This window comes from Notamacropus eugenii, chromosome 3, assembly GCF_028372415.1.
Source record: "Notamacropus eugenii isolate mMacEug1 chromosome 3, mMacEug1.pri_v2, whole genome shotgun sequence".
Lineage (NCBI taxonomy): Eukaryota > Metazoa > Chordata > Mammalia > Diprotodontia > Macropodidae > Notamacropus > Notamacropus eugenii.
The window spans coordinates 14,866,393-14,887,551 of NC_092874.1; the positions used below are offsets into that span (position 1 = coordinate 14,866,393).

Below are 21,159 nucleotides of genomic sequence, written 5' to 3' on the forward strand. Positions count from 1 at the left end.
CTAAAACCTATGGACCTCTCCTCCAAACATTTTTAAGCAGCTGAAGGAAATGCTAAAGAGTTCAGTTTCGGATAAGATTCATTATTTTTTTTCTCATCCAGGTTCAGACCCCTTGAAATCTATCCCTAGACTCCCTGGGAGTTAAGATCTGTTGCCCCCTGGTCACTGGAATAGATGCTGAATGCCTAGAGTCACATAAGAGAGCATGCTTCAGTTCAAGCCTCTAGGGACAATTTCTGTAGTCAATATGGGCCAAACAAGTCACCCCAAAAAAGCTTTTCTTAAAGTTCTGAGACTGCCTGATGTGGTAACCTTTCACTACACACTGAATCAACAAAAAAAAAAGATGTGAATCTTAATTATCATTACTATGTATTAGAACTTAATATCATTACTAAGCCTAGTTGAAGGTTTATTTTTATTTTTGAGAAATAAATCAAAATTTGATGTCTTCAGTTATCGGAAAGCAAAGGTAGTGAATAATCGTCTGATTTCAATCAAGGCAATAATTTAAGGCCAGATCTGGGCCACGAGGGCATTGTACCTAGTGTCCTACCAGTCTGTCCTGGGATCCCCGATAGAGTCTGTGTATAGGCTTTAGAATACCTTTTCACTGTCTTTGATTTTTACATTTATAATTGTTAGAACTTTGTTTTCAATCAGTCACGTATATGATTTGAGGCCAAGAATTTGGCATTGAGCATAATCCCTAATTATAATATTGTTCATCTGGGGGGGGGGGGGGGGAAGGCCTTGCTTTATGGCAAGTTGATAGACAATGCCAACACCTAAAAATACATTGCAGTGAAAAATACCTCAGATGATCAAGGAGAAGGTTATTCTTTAGAAATGCATAGGCACAGCACAAGTTCAACCTTGTGTATACCTGCTTCTTTGGAGAAAAAATGTTTGTGTTAAAATATTCTGATCACACAAAAAGCAGGAGACAGCTCAACATGGAATATGGAATCCATTCTCTACCTATATGATCCAGGATTTTTCAAGATGGAAACTTGCCAAGGATCCCTGCAGACCTAGGGGCTATAGACCCCTCAGCTCTGGAATGAGAAGGGAAAAATATCTGTTGCATAACTCAAAAAGGAAATACATGGAATGAGGCTGCCCCATAAAGGAAGCTTTGGTGGAATCATTTAGAGGGAATCAAAAATGATTCAGCATCTGTGAAGCTGTTGCACCTCAATACTTGGGTCAAGCCATTAATGTGATGCTTGGTTTAAGAAAGAAAAATAAAATTCTCTGGTAAGCTTGATGCGAAAAAAAAATCCCAAGAAGTCTTATATCACTCTAATCCTGAACGTCACATCTCTGAGCAGATCTGGCCAGGATGATAAAAAGCTATTTTGGTAAATGCCTAATTAAAATGGTTTTCAGGAATAGATAATGCAACAATAACACAAAAAGCCTTGGGTTGGGAGTTAGGGAAATGTTTCCAGTGGCAGCCCTGACTCATACTCTCCATCTCAATGGCGAAGAAATCTACACTTAAGGGAAATGGGAGTCACACACTATGAAGATATATTTTAAGTTCAAAGAAAGGAAGACCTTCGTGGTAGTCATAAATTTTGGTCTAAGCTATAGGGAGAAAGTTGAGGTCTGTTCACCCTCTTTAATATTCAATGTCTCAAAATCTTAAATTACTTAGGAACTAACTAGGGCCCAATCACCTGGATTCCTTCAGCACTGGCTTGGGATCTTAACTTTCACCAAGGAATTCTATCTTCCAAAAGTAATCAGGCCAATTTCTGCATTAGAATGAAAACTGAAAAAACAAAGTTTTACGAAATATTACAACTTTTCAAAGTGACAGGTCACAGGCACTATAGGTTTTCCCTTCTTGGACTGGGAAAGCAGAAGCCACTATTCCGCAATGCTCCATTATCTCTGGACCCAATAGCTAATTATAACAGATGACATCAGTATAGCACTTACTGTGTGCTAGGCATTGTGCTCCGTGCTTTATAGTTATTATCTCATGTGTGGTCCTCCCAGCAATCCTGGGAGGGGCTATTATGACCTCCATTTTACAGATGAGGAAACTGAGGCAAGCAGGTTAAGTGACTTGCCCGTGGTCACACAGTTGGTATAATGTCAGAGAAAGGATCTGAACTCAGGTCTTCCTGAGTCCAGGCCCAGTGTGCTGTACACTGTAACCCCTAGTGCCCCAATGACCCAGACCCCTCTGTGGGTATCCTACTGCCACTTCAAGCAGCTCTGGCTTTGGCTTACAAACGCACAAGAATCGTTGAATTGGTCTTGCTCCCATCACAGAAACCCTAGTGTCCACACACACACACAGACACATGAACAGAGACACATGCACACAGACACAGATACACTCAGACACACACACACACACACACACACACACACACACACACACACACACGGAGCTAGGGTTGCTCCCCCTCCCCCAGCTGCCCAGCTGTCCCTGACAGGGCTGACATCACGGATTTGGGCACAAAAGGGCTGAGGTCATAAGATCCCTGAGACTGAAGTGCTCTTAATGCTAAATTACATTTTACATCATTTTTTAATGTTCTAGTCAGGGAAGCTAACCATCATTAAAACAGGAGTTCTTAATCTAGAGTCTGTATGGACAGATTGCAGGGAATCTTTGAACTCAGAAGCGACTTTTCTTTCAATATAATTGGTTTCTTTCGTAAACCTATATATTTAATTTTGGGGTTTTTTAAAAATTCTTCTGCGAGGTCTACAGATTTCACCACTATGTCCAAAGGTCAAGAACAAAAAGATCTAGAATGTGGTTTTATTAGAAAGCGAGGTCTTCATTACAAACCAGCAGCTTCTGAGTTTCTGGAGTACAGCTCATTAAGAATCTGATGACTGCTTTTACTTCGAAATCGAGCTTCTTTCCAACAGCACCAGGCAACCAAAGACCACTACTGCTTCCCAGATCAATGGCAAATCAGTCATCACCATCAAAACGTGCTCGGGAGGAGCTGGGCCAGCATCCCCACAGCCCTGGACTGCTACACAGAGAGGAGGAGGAAACTCAGATTCTGGGAGCTGCTACTGTAATCCTTTCCAAATGCAGTGGATGCTAACTAGCGTATCAGAGAAACTATGGATCTAAGGATTTCAGCAATAACGTTCAATGTTTTAGCTCCAAAAAGCAGCCACCTAGAACGAAAACATAACAGAGAGAAAAGGTACAATTTTTCTCTCCTTGATGGCAAATCTAATTCATTCTTGCTTCTTCTGCCCTGTACATAGTGGGCATGCAATAAATATTCGCGAAATTAAAAAAGTATATGACCTTTGTGAACTGATCCAGCCATTCTGGAGAGTTATTTGGAACTATGCCCAAAGGGCTATAAAGCTGCAAGAGATTTTAAAAAGGGAAAAGGAACCGTATGTACAAAAATACTTCTAGCAGCTTTTTTTGGTGGCCAAGAACTGGACGCTGAGGGTATGCCCATCAGTGGGGGAGTGGCTGAACAAATAACGAGCAGGGGGATTTCAGAAACACCTGGACTTACGTGAAGCTGACACACACAAAGTGAGCAAAACCCAGAGAATGCAGCACGTAGTAACAGTAACGCTGCGCGTGATGCAGAGCTGCAAACGGCTTCGCTATTCTCAAGCAGTACCATGATCCAAGACAATTCCAAAGTACCAATGAAACCCGATCTCTGCCTTCAGGGGGAAGAACCGATGTTGTCTGAACACAGAATGGAGTACACTGTTTTTCACTTTCTTTTGTCTTCTTGCACAAAATGACCAATATGGAAATGTTTCATACGATTGCTAATGTATAACCTCTATCACACTGCTTACTGTTTCAGAAAGAAGGGAGAAATAAAATTTGGAACTCAAAACAAAAAAAAAAATTAAAAATTGCTTTTTACATCTAATTGGGGTAAAAAGATTTTTTTTTTTTAAAAAAGCATCTATAGACTATCCCCAGCCCCCTTTCTGGCAGAGGCAAATGTCCACAGTTGCCAAATACTGCATATATTTTCAGAATTTTTTTTAATAAATTGATGTGGTTACCTGCTTTATTTTTTCTTCAAAAATATAACTTATTATATGGGACAGTTCTCTGGAAGGGGCAGGGGAGAGGATGCTGGAATTCAAACAATATAAAAAACAGAAGTGACCAACAAAAAAAAATGTTAAGTGTTTGGCCTGGGTCTTGCTGACAAACTAGCAATCAGAAATGTACATACATTATAGTCTTATATGTCCCATTTCAAACAAATATTCACGGAAATGTTTTATCATTTTATGCATTCCTTACTGTTTCATTATATTGAATTTTAAAAGACTGACAATAAATCGTGGTTTAAGTTATTTATTTTGATACATTCTGTCCCCAAGAATTAATTAGAAGAACTATTCTGCCATATACACGCCATGGGCATCCAAATGATGAGTTTCACTTCGTTATCCCGGTCAAAGTGCACACCGGCAGTTTTCTCTTGTCCACTGATTGCTTCCAATCCAGATGTACAAACAGTCTTTCATCCCCAAAGCAAGCTAAAATGTTTGTGGAGAGGAAAAAATAAATTAAATCCAAACAAAAAATAAAATTTCTAAACCTAGTTTATTGAAATAGTGTCATGAAGGTCAAAAATTAAAACTAGGAGCTTTGTTTGAAAGTCAAGTAAGAGTAAAATAAAACCTGGTTTAGGAAAAGGCAGACTGGCCTGGCTGAGAGCCAAGCCCCAGGTACAGAACGCTGCCTCCAGAAAGGTCGTTTAACCACTCTAAACAAATTACCGTGGTAAACAAAGATAAAGCTGCTGAAGAGCTCGGCAATCACCTCAGCCCAGCGCCACATCCCAGCCCCATCCCAGCCCCATCCCTGCCCCATGTTGTCAAGGAGTCCTTGCCCATGCGGGGGAAGAAAAGGAGCTGCTGAGCCCGGGAAGTGCGGACACCTGGGGCCAAGCGGCCCTCAGCAGCACCTCGGGAGCCACTCCATAAAACTTGCTGATTGATCAATTAATCGAATCCTTCTGGGGTCCTCTACCGCCGCTGAGCTGAGCAGCCTGGGGACCGTCTTCTCTCCCTCACAAATAAAGGCCTGCCAACCCCCAAAGGACAGATGACCCCACCCGTGCTCCAAATGAACGCTTCTAGGAGGCCAAATCAATTTTGGTTTTTCGAGCTTGAGGCTGAAAGAGAATAAGGGCCTCGCTCCCTAAAGTAAATTACCACGGCCTCTGAGAGTGTCATTAGCGCCCTCCAAAGAGCCCCGAGCCTGACGGGCAATTGCTTTCAATCCTTTCTCACGGCTCGGCTGCAGCCCTGCTGAGGTGGCTGTCACTCCGGCAGCCAACCTGGCTATTCAGAATCATGGACCAAATCAGCCTCTGATCAGAGTTTGAAATTTTAAAATCGAATCACTCTCATGTTGTTACCCCACTTGTACTAACACGGATGAATTCACCACCATCATTTTCCTCTTCTTTTTAAAATCTACAAAGTGATATCAAGAACCCACCCAGAGTTCAAACCTCCTTGCAAAAGAATTCCAAAACATTAAGCACTATTCTGATTCATAAAATTATTTCCACGTTCCCAGCACAGGTTACAGAAAGAGAACTCTGTTTATCTGGTAAGGACTTGCAGTTTCTCCAGGTTTGGTCTCAAATTCCAGTAATTCTCAAAGTAAAGGACCTAACTTTATTTAGGTAGCGGAAGGGTTTAAACTAACCTGTTAAAATTCTTTTGTCCTGTCATTAAGGAGCGATGACCTGTAACCTCTCCCTCTGCCATTTGAAGAAACAATCTAAAATCTTAAACCATCTACGTATACTAAACAAAGAAAAAGGTCAGGGCCTGGGAGGTGAGGGGAAAAAGTGAGCTTAGTCCTGCAGTCTGAAAAATGTGATTTCTAACACTGTTCAGTTTAATGAGATACAACCAACTGTTCTGACATCCTGTGGAGTTTATTAAAAAGGGATTTTGCTGGTACCTGGAGACAACTAATCTTATTTCTATTTTCATTTGTAAATGGTATTAAAACCCCCTTAAAAATCCCCAAGTAATTTTGCATACTTTACTTCCCTTATTTTTTCACATGTACTAAGGTCTCCCCCTAATAGCTATGTCTCCAAAACCCAGAGAAAACTCAGCACAAAGCTTCTCTCTCTCTCTCTCTCTCTCTCTCTCTCTCTCTCTCTCTCTCTATCTCTCTCACTCTCTCTCTCTCTCTCACACACTCACACACACACACACACACACACACACAATGAAGACTCACTAAGATTAGCTATCAAAATAAAAATTAAATGCCTTTTGCTTGCGTACATTTCTAAAGGCAACAGCAAAAAAGCAAAGAGGCCCCAAAGGCCCACCTGCCCAGGAATAAATAGTGGGATCACTTGAGGTGGCTCCCACACCAAACCCAACCACCATCCTACCAGTCCTAGAAATTCCACAGTTAGACTTCAATGCATTTACATTTAGTGCTGCCCTCTCCCAGGTCATCTTCTAAAAGAAAAATGTAACTAACCATGGGAGTGACCCCTAGAGCAACTGGCCAAGGGCTCAAGTATGAATCCTGTCTTGGCCCCTTAACCTACAATCCTAAAACACTAAAACTATCAGAAAACTTGCTCTGGGACAGAGAGGATGGGATTGAGTGTGGCTGAGCAGGGGAGAGGTACAAGGGAGGGGCAGATGGGAGCAGGGCCAGCTCTGACCCGGGGTCTCACCAGGATTTGTCCCTGGTCAAACGGGCCCAACGCCCCAGGGGCCTTAGTGCTGCTACAGCACAAACCTCACCATCTAGCACAGAAAGGAGAGAACCTCCCAGTCCCAGAGGACCACCAGGAAATGGGTGCAGGGAGGCAGCCCACGGCCCAGACTTCACAGGGAGGGGATGATATAAGCAAATTAATTATCAACAGCTAATTGTTAATTAGACATAAAGATCGTCACATAAACTCTAACAAAAACTTTGGGGCCGGGGGAAGAAGAGGAAATCAATTACTTGACTGGCTTAACATTCTTTGTGGTATTAACTCAGTGGTTCCCTCCTCCCCAAAAAAGTTCCCCAAAATTCATGAATAACTCCCACTGGCCCAAGAGGTTTTCAAATAACTTTGTCAAGAACTAGCAGCTTCCTGATACAGTCGAAAGGACTAATGAGCCACTGGCGGCCAGTGACGTCCGGGACTGGTGACTGAGGCGTGCGCTTGGGGTCTCTCTGGCCCATCCAGAGGCCGGGTTTGCTGATCCACACATTCACGCCCAGGCAGGCCCCTGTGTGACCGAACGCAGGGAGGGCAGGCTAGCCAGGGCCAGAATGAAACAAAAGCTCACAAGTCTGTATTAAAATAAAAGACCACCACTGCGATCACACATGCACTTTCTTCTAAGCAAATGAGTTAGCAGATGTGCAGAAACAGGGCTCCTGCCACCTCTCAGCAGTGTGAAAAAAAAAAGCAGCCTGACTTTTAGGCTCAATCTATTCTCTGTCTCTCAGGGACAGCTGCAAGAGAGACTCAAAATTACCAGCCTGGCCTAAGGCGGAGAGGGGGGTTCAGGGGCCAGGGGGTCGTCTTTACTGAGACTCCTCAGCTCATTCAAAGAGGTAGCCACTAACAATGAGAGAGAGTGAGAGGGAGAGAGAGAGGGATCATTTGCCATCACAAAGGCAGGAAATGCAGCGGGGCCCTGAATGCCATGTCAAGTGGCTTAAACTTTATCCCTGGAGCAATAGGGACCAGTAAGGAAGCTGTTATTGAAGAGATCTAATTGTCAGGTCTTCAGGCCCCACAACTGCAAGAATTATAATTGAAACTGGAAAGGCAGGAGGCAGATGACTTGGGGGGTGGGAAGCAAGTACTGAGTTTCTGAGCTTAAAAACAAAGGGAATTCAAAGAAAGATGTCCAGTAGGAAGTCCAGTGGACCTGTGAAGGATACGAAGTAACTGTCCACATTGTGAAACAGGCAGAAAAGTCAAGAAACCATGTGTTCTTAGAGCTGCAAAGTTCCAACATCATTGGGTTGAATCCCCTATTTTTACAGATGAGTAAATGGTTTCACAGGCAAATTATATGACTCACTGAGGCTACATTGCCTGAAAGGCTATGAAATTTGACAATTAGAAGGTCACTGGTCAATGTGATGATCAATTTTGTGGAAATTTCATTTATTTCATTTTCTTTAAAAAAAATTATCTGTCATTGGGATAACTCTCAGGGAAGGGGGAAAGAACCAGATGAAGGCAGACGTCTAGGTGATATACCAATAAAAGAGTTAATAAAAATCTGTTTTTTAACAAAGTTCTCTAGTGATCGTATGTGTATATGTTGGGGGGAGCTGTCGGATGACAAGAAGCCCTCCTTCACCAGGGAGAAGGGCTAAACCCAGCAGCCCCCGGAATCCTGAGGAGGCGTTCAACAGAAGGCAGAAGATGGGGGGCAGCAGGGGGGGGCAGGCACCTGGCAGCAGACATCCCACCCCACCCGCTGGAGGATTCCGTCTCTCAGATGGGCAGCTGAGGCGAATGCATTGTTCCCTAAGGCATCTGATAACCCTCAGCTGTGCTCTGGGGCCAGGAGGGCAGCACACCCATGGGTTGGTTTTTTCAGTGTAAGATTTTTAATCTCCTACAATTAAATGCGGATGAATCTGTAAATTCTGTACCTCAAAACGGTTGGCTCAGGCATTCCAGGATCCGCTCCTCTCCTAAATCCTGAAAAGAAGGAGATCCCACGTAAATAGGAAAGCCCTGATGAAAAAAGCTTCCACAGCCAACGGCGGCCTCCCCCACGGACCTGCCTGGGACACAGTGTGGGCCACCCCACGCTCCAGGCCACCAACAATTTCTGGTCTCAGGATCCCCTCACACTGAAAAACTGGGGGTGCCTGAGGAGCGTTTTCTGTGGTTACATCTCCACAGCTGCCAAATCAGAATTAAAATATCCCCCGAACCGGACCTGGAGGACCCCCTGGAAGGGTCCCCGGATTCCACCAGGAGAACACTGGGTCTTCCCCGATAAATCACACTGCTGGTCGCCAATCCCCCTGACAACAAAGGGCGCTTCTTACACCCTGACCTAGCCGGCAGGCTGCGGACATCATGGTCTCATTTCCCAGAAACACGGAGAAAACAAAAGTGGGCTTCAATTAACGGCTGTAAAGGGGCCAGGAAAAAGTACTGGCACTACGGGGCCCGCCTCCGATGAGAGCGAACCTTGGTGACGGCCGGGCCGGGGCAGGGACAGGGGCAGGAGCCGGACCGGGGCCGGGGCCGGAGCTGGGCCGGGGCAGGAGCCGGGCCGGGGCAGGGGCCGGGCCGGGGCAGGGGCCGGGCCGGGGCAGGGGCAGGAGCCGGGGCAGGGGCCGGGCCGGGGCCGGGGCAGGGGCCGGGCCGGGGCAGGGGCAGGAGCCGGGGCAGGGGCCGGGCCGGGGCCGGGGCAGGGGCAGGGGCCGGGGCCGGGGCCGGGGCAGGGGCAGGAGCCGGGCCGGGCCAGGGCAGGAGCCGGGCCGGGCCGGGCCAGCAGCCGGGCCGGGGCAGTAGCCGGGCCGGGGCCGGGGCAGGGGCAGGAGCCGGGGCCGGGGCAGGGGCAGGGGCAGGGGCAGGAGCCGGGCCGGGGCAGGAGCCGGGCCGGGGCCGGGGCCGGGAGGCCCGCACGGCTAACGCCACCCCACTCGGTAACGGGATGGGGAGCTGGGCTCCCGAACACCTCGGGCCTGCCTTCTCTTTCTAAGGGCAGAACTGGCGTCCCCCGCGGACTGTCCACCACGAGGGGATGCTTCACACGCTTCTCCTGTTACCAAGCAGATGACCGAGCCCGGCTCGGGGCTTAAGCCCCATCACCCCGCCCAAGGCTCGGGAAACAAAAGGCGCCTGGGGAAGTGTCCGGCCACGGACGGGGCTGTGACCGGACAGACGGGCAGAGATGAATGGGGGGAGGGGAGCCCGCATCACCGTCTGTCGGCCCCCCTCCGAGCACAGCCAGCCGGACAGGGAAGCAAGAAAGGCTGTTTTCATCCCAGAGTGTGAAAGGCCCCAAATCCCTTGGTCTGATTGACACGGGCAGGCCGGGCGGCTCCTGGTCAGCGAGGCTGCCAGGGGGCCGGGGCCCAGGTCCAGTCGAAGCCCGCTCCTGGAGCCCCAGCACAGGGCCAAACCCGGGCAGACCGGGGCCCAGGTCTTTGTCCCAGCACAGGCAGGGCTTGGGGGCGTTACCCTAACCTGGAGGTGACCGCACGGCAGGGGAGGGGTGGAAGGGGTTCAGAGACCCCCAAGGGAGCTGGGGGGTGGGGGTCAGGCAGCCCATGGCCCGAGGAAGGTCTGTGGACGGCCTGCACGGCCGGGCTCCCGCGGCCACTCGGGCTCCCGCGGCCACTCGGGCTCCCGCGGCCACTGGGGCTCCCGCGGCCACTGGGGCTCCCGCGGCCACTGGGGCTCCCGCGGCCACTGGGGCTCCCGCGGCCACTCGGGCTCCCGCGGCCACTGGGGCTCCCGCGGCCACTCGGGCTCCCGCGGCCACTCGGGCTCCCGCGGCCACTCGGGCTCCAGCCTCCCACCCGCAGGGCCAGGCGGAAAGGGGCCTCAGGCGGTCACCCACGGTCGTGGATGGAGGGGGGAGGATGAGGTCGGAGGGCAGAGCCAGCGGTCAGCGAGAGGGCAGGACTCAGGCCGCGAGGGAGGAGAACCGTCCTTCTGAAAGAGAAGCCAAGAAGGCCCAGGGAGGGGAGTCCCCAAAAGCAGAGCCAGGGGTGCAGGGGCCTTCCCCTGGGTCCGACTCCCTGCTTTTACAGATGAGGAAGCTGAGGCCTGGCGAACCCCCTCCATTCATCCCTCCCCGCCTGGCCTGGTGCTTCGACGTGCCCCTCTGTACAAGGGGTGGATGACAGCCCCGGCCTGAGGTCCTGGATGGGAAGGCTGCTAAAGTGCTCTGCCACCCTGTCCCCCGCCCCAGTGGAAGCTCCTGGAGGGCGGGGTTGTGGTTTGGGGGGGCTAGCACACAGTAGGCGCCTAATAAATACATATCCAATTTCTCTCAGCCTTGGTCACGTGCACCCTCTCGGGTGGTCTGCCCCCATCAAGGGCGGGGGAGGGGAGGCGTCCCTCTTTATGCCCTTTCATACAGTAGGCGCCTAACCAAAGCTCATGGCCTGGGGGAGCTCGCCCCTCCCCCTAGGGCCCTCCTGGGTGCCGGTGACGTCATCGCGCTGCCGGCGCGCCGGCGCGTGCTGGGTGCGGAGCCCGCGTGCGCGCCCCGGCCGCCCCTCCCCCCCGACCCCATGTGCGCGCCCCCGCCCCGCCCGCCGCCATCAGCGCGCACTGACCCAGGTAGAGCACGAGGGGGATGAAGCCCCAGCGGATGGCGAACTGGCCGCCCCGGAAGAGCTGCTGCAGCCGCTGCTTGGACTCCTTGCTCAGCTTCACCATGGTGACGGTGACGGCGGCGGCGATGGCGGCGCCCCCAGCGAACTCGGGTTCCCGAGACCTCCTCCGCCCGCCTCTGCCGGAAAGTGCGCGCGGCACGCATGCGCAGCGCCGGGGTCGGCGTCAGGGCGCCGCGCTTTACGGCAGCGGCGTCGGGAGAGGCTTCGGGCGTCGTAATTGCTTCCTCCCTCCCCGGCTGGAGCCCTAGTCTGGCCAGCCTCCTGTTTCACAGATGGGCCCACTGAGGCTTCTGCGGAGTCATGGGGCGGGGCGTGGGCTTCAGGGCTTCGCTCTCCCCTCCCCATTGCCCGGCCCAGAGAAGGCACGCCAGTTTCCTAGGTTACTCAGCAGATTGGTGGCCACCCAGTGCCCGCTGCGTGGTGCCTGACCCTCCCAGCAGGGGGGAAGCTGCAGGCCCTGAGACAGGGCAGGGGCCTCAGCCCCCACCTGCTCCAACTTCCCATCTCCTCCTGCGTGGCATCCTCCCAGGAGGGGAGCCCACCTCTCTATCCAGCGCCTGGCAAAAACAGTGGGTGCCTAATAAATGCTTATGGAACTACTGGCTGGTCGCTCCAGGCGTCCCATTCGTTGCACTTTGGGGTCGATCTCGTCATGGAAGGTTCCGAGTGCAATCAACTAAAGTCTCTGCTACAATGTTTCTTCCACCTAGGCCACCGGAACTAGGCTGATCCTTCCGCCGCAGGACAGCCTTTCTGATGGTCCAAGCCGCCTCCAAGGCACACCTGAAACCGGTCCTCCCATCCCTGGGCCTCGAGGCTCCCTGCCCCTCAGCTCCAGGCTGTCCCCCATCCCTGCAGACCACTCCCACCTGATGAATGTCCCCACATAATCTGTCGCCAGGGTAGAGTCCTGAAGGAATGGAGCTCATGATGTCCTCCACAAGCCTTCATTAAACCCCTACTATGGGGGGGGGGGGGGGAAGAACACACAAACTGTGCTTCCCAAATTAGCTCTTTTTTGGGGGGGTCGTGTCACCTTGCACTGCTCCTTCTGCCCACTAGACACCCCAGTCTCTAGCAGACCCCTCTGGCCTTCACTTTCATCATCTGTTCAACCTTCTTGGTCACCCTTGCCCTCCCTTCTTCACCCGGAATGTTGGGAACTTTAAGGCCCTAAAAACATGTAGGCTGTGGTTATTATTATTACTTATTTGACTGCCTCTTTCTCTGAGGAATGAAGAACAAATTTCCCTTCTGCCCAGAGAGCTCCAACCTTTTGGAGATGGAGACTTAGAGGACTGGACAAGTCCCTTCATCTCTGGGAGCCTCTGTTTCCTCATCTGTAAAATGTCCCTTCCAGTTTCTACCAGGGCTATTTCCAAGAATCAGACCAAGGGGACAAGAGAGGAGTGAGGCTTATTGACTTCCCTCCCCAAACCCTCAAATCCACCCTCAGAAAAAAGGATCTCACCTCCTACTTCCCTAGAAGGTTCATACACCAAATATGAAGTCACGAGTGAGTTCTATTCCAAGACCTGGGGAAGACAGGGTGGTGACTAAGGCTCTGGAGGTTCCACAGCTGTCTGCTGCTAGTGTCATCTACCCCCAGATTGGATTTTCTCCTCCCTCGCATCTCAGAGAAAGGCAAGTCTCTCCTTCTTGTGCTGTACTCCCTTCCCCCATTAGGCTATAATATAGCTCTTTGAAGGTGAGGACCTGAATTTTTCATCTTTATATCTCTGACTTGTACTTGAAAGCCCTGTGGTTGTCTTTTTCAATAGAATTGAAGGAATGAGCCTTGCCTCCCGCAGTAGGTGCTACTTAGCTACTAGCTTCCCTGCCCCTTGTTTTGAAGAGGCACTTCTAGACTGTCCCTTTGCCAGCAACTCAGCAAGTCCTCTGCCTTTGGGGTCATTCTGACCGTTAGAAGTTATCTCCTTGGTGTCATCATTCTCCTTCCCTAACTTTTCAGCCCAAGCCCTGCTGGTACTTGGGGCAGAGATGGGGGGGAGGGGGAGCAGTAGGGGGTGCTCAAAGTCAGATAAAAGGCTCCTTGCTAGATGAGCAGCTCGTTCCACTAGTCACACTGCGTCATAGTTTAGCTTCAGTGGGACCAGGTCACACATCCCCATCAGCAGTCAAAGAGCTGAGCTGCCAAGTGCCAGACTTACTGAGCTGGAGTTTGTACCAGACTCTTTATTTCTGTTCCTGTGCTGGGGGACAGGGCAAGTGGAGGTGAGGGGGGTGGTGTGTATTGATCGCAAGTGAACCAAGTCTCAGAGCCCAGAGTTTGTGGGTCTATGGCTAATGACTAATCTTGGGGGAAGTGTCTGCTGATTATCCTGTGGGAACTTCGTGAGCCACTCTTATTTGCCTCCTCAAGGGAGAGCTCAAACTTTTTGTATCTTAGAATTCTTCAGGCTAGATAGGTCTTAGGCCCAGGGGGATTCCTAGGGTCTAAGATAGTCATGGGTTAGGCAACTAGATGGCACAGTGGATGGAGCTGTGACCCTGGAGTCAGGAGGATCTGAGTTCAAATCCGACTTCAGACACTAAGTCACATAACTCTTTTCACCTGTTTCCTCATCTGTCAAATAAGCTGGAGAAGGAAATGGTAAATCACTCCAATATCTTTGCCAAGAAAACCCCAAATGGGGTCACAAAGAATTGGACATGATTAAAAAGTAACTGAACTTTGCAACCACTTGGTAGACTGTCATGGTTTATTTTTATTGTTATACATTGTTACACATTTTCCCTTAGTATTAAGTACTTTTCATTTACTTACTGATTTCTTGCTATAAGTAAACACACTATACATATCATTCCAGCATGTGTTTCTAGAAGTAGACACATGTCAAGGTCAAGGGACTGAAACTCACTGAAAACACCATAACCAAAAGAAGGTAGAGTGCTGAGTGAGTAAGTGGGGGTCCAGAGCTAAGCTTGATCTGTAGGTCAACAACCCCACCCCAGCCCCAGACAACAAGAGACTATCCTCTAGAAAGAATCATCCCTGAGAGACAGAGAATGTTGGGCTCTCTTTTCATCAGCACTTTTGTTCCAAGTGGCTCTATCCAAGCCATCAGTGAGAAAAGGATTTCCTGGGGAGTCTGGCTGCCATGGAGGGATTACACATACTGCACATTTAATGTGTGATTAAAAACAATATTGGACTTCACTCCAAACACCTCAACTTGCTTGGTGATCATTTACATGTAAATGAAGGAATTTCAATTTGAACACTTTTAGTCTCTTTGTTGACTATAACTCCCCATGGGAATTTTCTGTCCAAGCTCACTTAATTTTCCCAGTGGAAGTGGATGTAATTCCATGTCTATTTTTTTCCCGCTCTGCATTATTTCACAGAGGCCCTTCTGTATTTCTATGTATTCCTTATACTTGTCGGTATTGATTGTCTCCCCTTCCATTAGCATAACACAATTTAAACATTCCCATAGCATTGAACATATTAACACTATGTTCATCTAAATTCTTCATTTTGTATCCCTTTATTAAAGGGAAGGGAAGGAAATTAGCATTTTTATAACTCCTACCATGTGCCAGGCACTGGGCTAAACACATTACAAATATTATTACATTTGATCCTTATGATAATCCTGCAAGGTAGGTGCTATTAAACATTATCCCTATTTCCCAGTTCAGCAAACTGAGACAAACAGAGATGGAGGACTTGCCCAGAGTCACACATCTGGGAAGAGTCTGAGACTGGATTTGAACTTAGGTTTTCCCGACTCCAGATTCATCACTGGATCTCACAGCTGCCTATTGATGACTGTTAAGCAAAGTGCCAGAAAAATGTGATTCCCATGCCCTCCCCTCCCACCTTCCCTGGATTCCTATTTAATGGTGTTCCCTCCACCTTTAGTGAATGTCAATAGAAGGATTGTGCATGGGAACGACGTCTGCCTTGTGTAATACCATAGCTAAAGACATTCGCCAATGCAGCAACACAATCCCCTTTATAAAAGAAGTCATGCAGACTAGTCCTCCTTTGCTTTCCAGGAAAAACGTTTCTTTCTGCAAATGAATTTTTATGCTTCCTTTGGTCAGACAATGACTCCTGTGTAAGTCAACGTGTTTCCCTTTCTGCCTGCCCTGCCAGGAACGGCAAGCCAAATTTAGTGCCAACGGCTGCAATGAGCTTCCTTCACGTTCCTGACAGCATCTGCCCTCTCTGCCCTTCCTCCATCATCTCCAACTTTCCATTTTGCAGTATCTGGGCTTTGGGAAGTAGGTGTGAGGGAGGGTACCCCTTGATTACCATCATTAATTCTGGAAGTGATTAGATGTTAAAAAACAAACAAACCTAAACCCAGAGTGGAGGCAGGAAGTCCCCAGTTAGGAGGAAAGCCAAGCAAGAGTGGTGGAGGGTGGGACAATAGGAAAGAAAAGAGGAGAGATTCCAGGCACGTAACATGGCAAGATCTGCCAGTATCTGATGGAGAAAGACTGAGATGCTAAACCTGGGAGTCTGGGAGGACATGGGCAGGTCCCATGTGCAAGAACAGGAAAGTCAGTTTGGAGGAGAATGGTAAAGCTGGAGCTAGACTGATGAGAACATCAATGGAGAGAACTCTGGGTGTGGAAATGCCCTCCACTGACTCATGCACAATTCCTCAATAACTAATTTATCTTGGGCACTAAGAGATTAAATGATTTGTCCCAGGATTACCCAGCTAGTGTGCACGAGAAGCAGGGTGTGAACCCAGGTCTTTGAGTCTCTGCAGGGTTCTCTGTCCCCATTCTTTCACTATGCTACCACCTCCCTCTCCCATCCTCTTTCTTCCTCTCCTCTCTCTTCTTTTCTCTTTCCTCTTTTTCTCCTCTCTTCCTTTTTCTCTTTCTCTCTTCTCCTTTCTCCCTGTCCCTCCCCTTTCTTCTCGCCTCCTCTCTTTTCCTCTCCTCTCTCTTCCTTTCTCTTCTCCCTTCTTCTTTCTCTTCCTTTCTTCTCTCTCCTCCTTTTCTCTCTCCCCTTTCTTTTCCTCTCCTCTTTCTCTTCCTCTCTTTTCCTGTCTCTCTTCCTCTCCTCTCCTTTATCCCCCCTTCCCCTTCCTCAATACCTTGTTTGTTTTGCAGTTCAACCATGTCCAGATACTATAGACTCTACCCTTTCCTGGTTACAAAGAAAAAGAGTTGTGCCTGAGTTACCCCCAAAGCAAGTCAGGCTGGCCACACTAGATTATACCCCCACAGCCCACTACCTCATTACAGAGATAGTGGCCTTTGCTCTCCAGAGTCAACACTTGATTGCAGTGAGTCTGAGCTTAGCTACTGCTATTAGTTGACAGAGGCACAAAGTTGACAGTGTGGTAGAGAGCCAGGCTCAAACACAGGAAGACCTGAGTTCAAGTCCTTCCCCAGACTTTAAACTGGCTGTGTGATCCTGGTCAAGTCAAGCCTCCCAGTGCTTTAAGTAACTCTAAGATTCTCAAAGGTGGCAGAGGGGGTGCCAACTTGCAATGGGATGACATATTTGTTCCCATAAGAGCTTCCAGGTCCTATCCCTATATTGAAGTCATCTTGTATATGGCTTGCCTGGTTCTCCCAGTGCCCTTTCCCCTACATCGAATTAGTGAGATGCTCTTAGGGACACCTGGTTAGAGCCAAGTCCTAATAGATTTCATGCCCAGACCTCTCCCAGAGTCCTCCTAATCAGCCTTAGCATGTTCTCATTTCATAGTCAAATCCTCCATTCAATAGCATGCCAATCAAGAAATAACTGATTTGATAATGAATGACTTCATAGGCTGAGGGTCTAATCCCCCAAGCAAATGAGCATGAACAGCATTTTGAAATGGATTAGCTTCTGGCTGAGATGACTGTTGAGTTTGATGGCAGGACCTCCATTTGGAAATGGCCAGCAGGCAGCTGGGGATGAGGGGCTAGAACTGAGAGAGACAGACTTGGAAGTAAGCATGTTTTCGAAGCCAGGAGAGCAGATGAGATTTCTACAGATTTCCCAAGGACAAAAGCGTAGCAAAACACCAATGACTGAAACCTAAGAGGGTGCCCACATTCCTGGAACAGGAGAAAGAGCCAAGAAAGAAGACAGATGGAACAGGCAGGAAGAAAGAGAAGGGAGATCCTGTGGGGTGACAAGAGCCAACAGAGGAGAGAGTTTGGGGAAAGAGGGGCTGCTGGCTATGACTCAGTTGAGCCACAAGAGGGTTGATGGTCTCAGATGAAAGCCGATGCACAGAATATGGCCAACACTGGCCAGAATGCTGAGATGTTGGATGTGGGGTGTGCAGTCAATAAATCTTTGTCAGTTGATGGATTCTTTGAGAGGAAACGGGCCAATATAAATGACTTTTTATATGTTTGAAGTATGTTTCAGTTGCGGATTTCGGGAATAGAAGTGCCATTATATGCCATGACAAGGCTTCCAAGAAGCTAGAGCAGCTGTTGGGTTATATATACCAAGTGGGCCGGAAAAGCGAGAGGACGGAATGTTACAGGCACTATTCCATAGTGTTAGCCTAGCATTTTATGGTACATATGAGTCATGGCTGTGTTATATGGAGACTAAGCAGAAGTCCAAAACCTTAAAGCTCGCCATCAGACAAACACTCTGTGTTTCTTCATTCTCCAAGCAGGCATTTTAGAAGACCATTTCTCCAACAGAATATTCTGACCTTTACTTTCTAACAAGCTGGTTTTTAATATTTGAACCCCCTTCCCAATCTACTGGATTGGCAACTTTGTCCCTGAATACCCAGCAAGACAAAGGGCATTTGCTCAGAAAAAAAGAGACCATAACCTGGTCCTTGTCCAAAAAGGAATGTTACCAATGCTGCCAGTAACAGCAAGTGTGTGTTACTTTTATGTTTGTCCCAATGTGGACATTCCAGAATTGTCTGCATAAATGGTTTATTCTTTGAAAACACTTCTGGCATCTCCTCCAAGTTAAAATAAACACAAATATTGGCATTTAAAAACTCACCTTCTTGTTTAGAAAAGTATACCTTCACTCTTCCACAGGTTCGGCTCCTGACTCTCTGGGTTTCTCACCCTGAAATACACCTCACCCTCTCTGGCCTACTCAATACCTACTATGTGCTCAGTACTGTGCTTGAGTCCCTTCTCAGCCTAGAAGAACAGGCCACTACTGTAGTCTGGCCTCTGGCTTGGGAGTTCCTCCATTTTAAGGAAGTTCCAGACCCAGGTTTACTCTTCACTCTTCTCCCGACCCCAGTCACTCCTGGTCCCCTAGCTCGGACCTTCTTCTCCACCCCACTGCAAGTTCCTTTTGGATGTCCATTCGAATGTAAGCTCCTTGAAGCAGGGATTGTCTTTCATTTTACTCAAATTTCTATTCCCAGAATTTAGTACAGTAGCTAAGCTCAAACACCGAATCCATGCTTAATAAATGTTTGTCAACTTGGAAAAGTGTGTTTTCTTTCCCCATCTCACCACCACCAGTCCAGGAACATTCCAACCATATTTCTTTTCCATGATTTTCAGATTTTGAGTTTGTTTCTTCAGGTTCACAGGCAGGTTTGCTATGTTTCAAAAAAAAGAAAAAGAGAGATGTGTATATGTAGATGCATGTATGTGTATATGTGTGTATGTATTTATATATATTCTATGTGTGTCTGTATGTATATACATACATATATTTTCTCCCCTCCCCCTCCTCCCCTCCCTGAGATGTTAAACAATCAGATACAGGTTATACATGTACCATTATGTATAGCATTTCCATATATGTCATTTTGTACAAGAAAACTCGAATAAAAGAAAAAAATGAAAGAGCAAAAAATAGCATGCTTTAGCTGCTATAAATATTTTTGTACATATAGGTCTTCTTCCCTTTTTTTGGATGTCTTTGGGAGACAGACATGGCGGTGGTACTGCTGAATCAAAGGGTATGCACAGTTTTATGGCCCTTTGGGCATAGTTCCAGATTGTTCTCCAGAATGGTTGAATCAGTTCACAACTCCACCAATAGCACATTAAAGTCCCAGTTTTCCCACATCCCTTCCAACATCCAACATTTTCCTTTTTTGTCATATTAGCCACTCTGATAGGTGTGAGGTGGTACCTCAGAGTTGTTTTAATTTTCATTTCTCTGATCAATAGTGATTTAGAGCTTTTTTTCACATGACTATAGATACTTTGATTTCTGTGTCTGAAAACTGCCTATTCATATCCTTTGACCATTTATCAATTGGGGAATGACTTGTATTTTTATAAATTTGACTCAGGTCTTTATATATTTGAGAAATGAGGCCTTTATCAGAGATACTTGCAAAAATTTTCCCCAGTTTTCTACTTTCCTTATAATTTTGTTTGCATTGGTTTTGTTTGTACAAAAACTTTTAAATTTAATATAATCAAAATGATCTATTTTACATTTTGCAATGCTCTCTATATCTTCTTTGATCCCAAATTCTTTCTTTATACATAAATCTGACAGATAAACTATTCTATGCTAAATTTGTTTATGGTATCACCTTTTATGTGTAAATTTATGCATATATTTTCTACAACTGAACCAAGGATAGATTCCCAGAATACACAGAAAAGTGGCACCATATAAAAGAATTAGGCAGAGAAAAGCTGCTCTGTCTGGAGTCAGAGGCCCTAGGTTTGAATCTTGGCTCTGCCACTCACATTGAGCCAGTCTCTCAACCTCTGGGAACCTTGGTTTCTTCTTCCAATGGGGTTTGATCCTCTAGATCCCTTTGATCCCAAGTTCTGATCTTGGGAAAGGTCAGTATATTAATGGAGCAAGGAGGGAGAAAATATTGCCTTCTTGGGACTGCCAGGGTAGTCTAGGACCAACTGGAGATGTAGTGAGGCCAGCATGGTACTGCTGAATCAGCAAAGCTGTGATTATTACTATCAGTAGGGGATACCTCAGGTAGAAAGGAAGTCTATTTTTGTTGATTGTCTTTCCACTGCACCAAGTGCACAGCATGGCACGCAGTAGGCCCTTTAATGTTCGTGTACTGAATTGGATTGTGATGAACAAGGAAAGCCTATACTTGATCAAACAATGTTTCCCTAGGTTTTTCAGAGAAGGAAGGCTGCCTGATAAGCTTCTACACCTGAAAAACAGCCAAACAAATGCCCATCCCACCCCCAACAAAGGGATCCTTTCCATAATTCATATTGGTGATTATTATTGATACTACCCAACAACTTCCTGTGGTTACATTAAAATTTTCACCAAACAGTAAAAAGCAAATAAGCCTCCATCTAACTGAAGTTTCCCTAATGCAGGGGTTTCCCACCCAGGTTTATATACCAACAGGGCAGCTAGGTGGTGCAGTGGATAGAGCACGAGTGCAGGAGTCAGGAGGACCTGAGGCAAATCTCACCTCAGACACTTGATACTCACTAGCTGTGTGACCTTGGGCAGGTCACTTAACCCCAATTACCTCATCCTGGGTCATCTCCAGTCATCCTGATGAATATCTAGTCACTGGATTCAGATGGCTCTGGAGGAGAAGGGAGGCTGGTGACCTTGCACAGCCCTCCCTCACTCAAAACAAAATCAAGTGCAAGTCATGTCATCATTTCTCTGATGGCATGGTGTTCTCCGGCAATGAAGGATGAACACACAACATACCAACAAACTGTGTGCTCTGGGCTATAGTCACTTAACCTCTGTTTGCCTCAGTTTCCTCAACTGTAAAATGAGAGCAATAATACCACCCACCTCCCAGGGATGCTATAAGGATCAGATGAGATAATATTTGTAAAGCACTTAGGCTAGTGCTGGGCACACAGCAAGCAGTACATAAATGCGCATCGTTATCATTGCT

The 21,159-nt window shown here is 47.6% G+C and overlaps 1 protein-coding gene across 1 annotated transcript in view; it reads right to left on the bottom strand.

Annotated features, from left to right (window-relative positions):
- Nucleotides 1-11,505, bottom strand: part of TOMM7 (translocase of outer mitochondrial membrane 7) — a 518,839-nt gene extending 507,334 nt beyond the window's left edge. Inside the window, exons 1-2 of the mRNA XM_072650421.1 lie at nucleotides 11,303-11,505; nucleotides 8,648-8,696 (exon numbers count right to left, since the gene is read on the bottom strand). Coding sequence (XP_072506522.1) covers nucleotides 8,648-8,696; nucleotides 11,303-11,405 — 152 coding nt within the window. The 5' untranslated portion in view covers nucleotides 11,406-11,505. The remainder of the gene's footprint in view (nucleotides 1-8,647; nucleotides 8,697-11,302) is intronic.
- Between the last annotated feature and the right edge of the window lie 9,654 nt (nucleotides 11,506-21,159).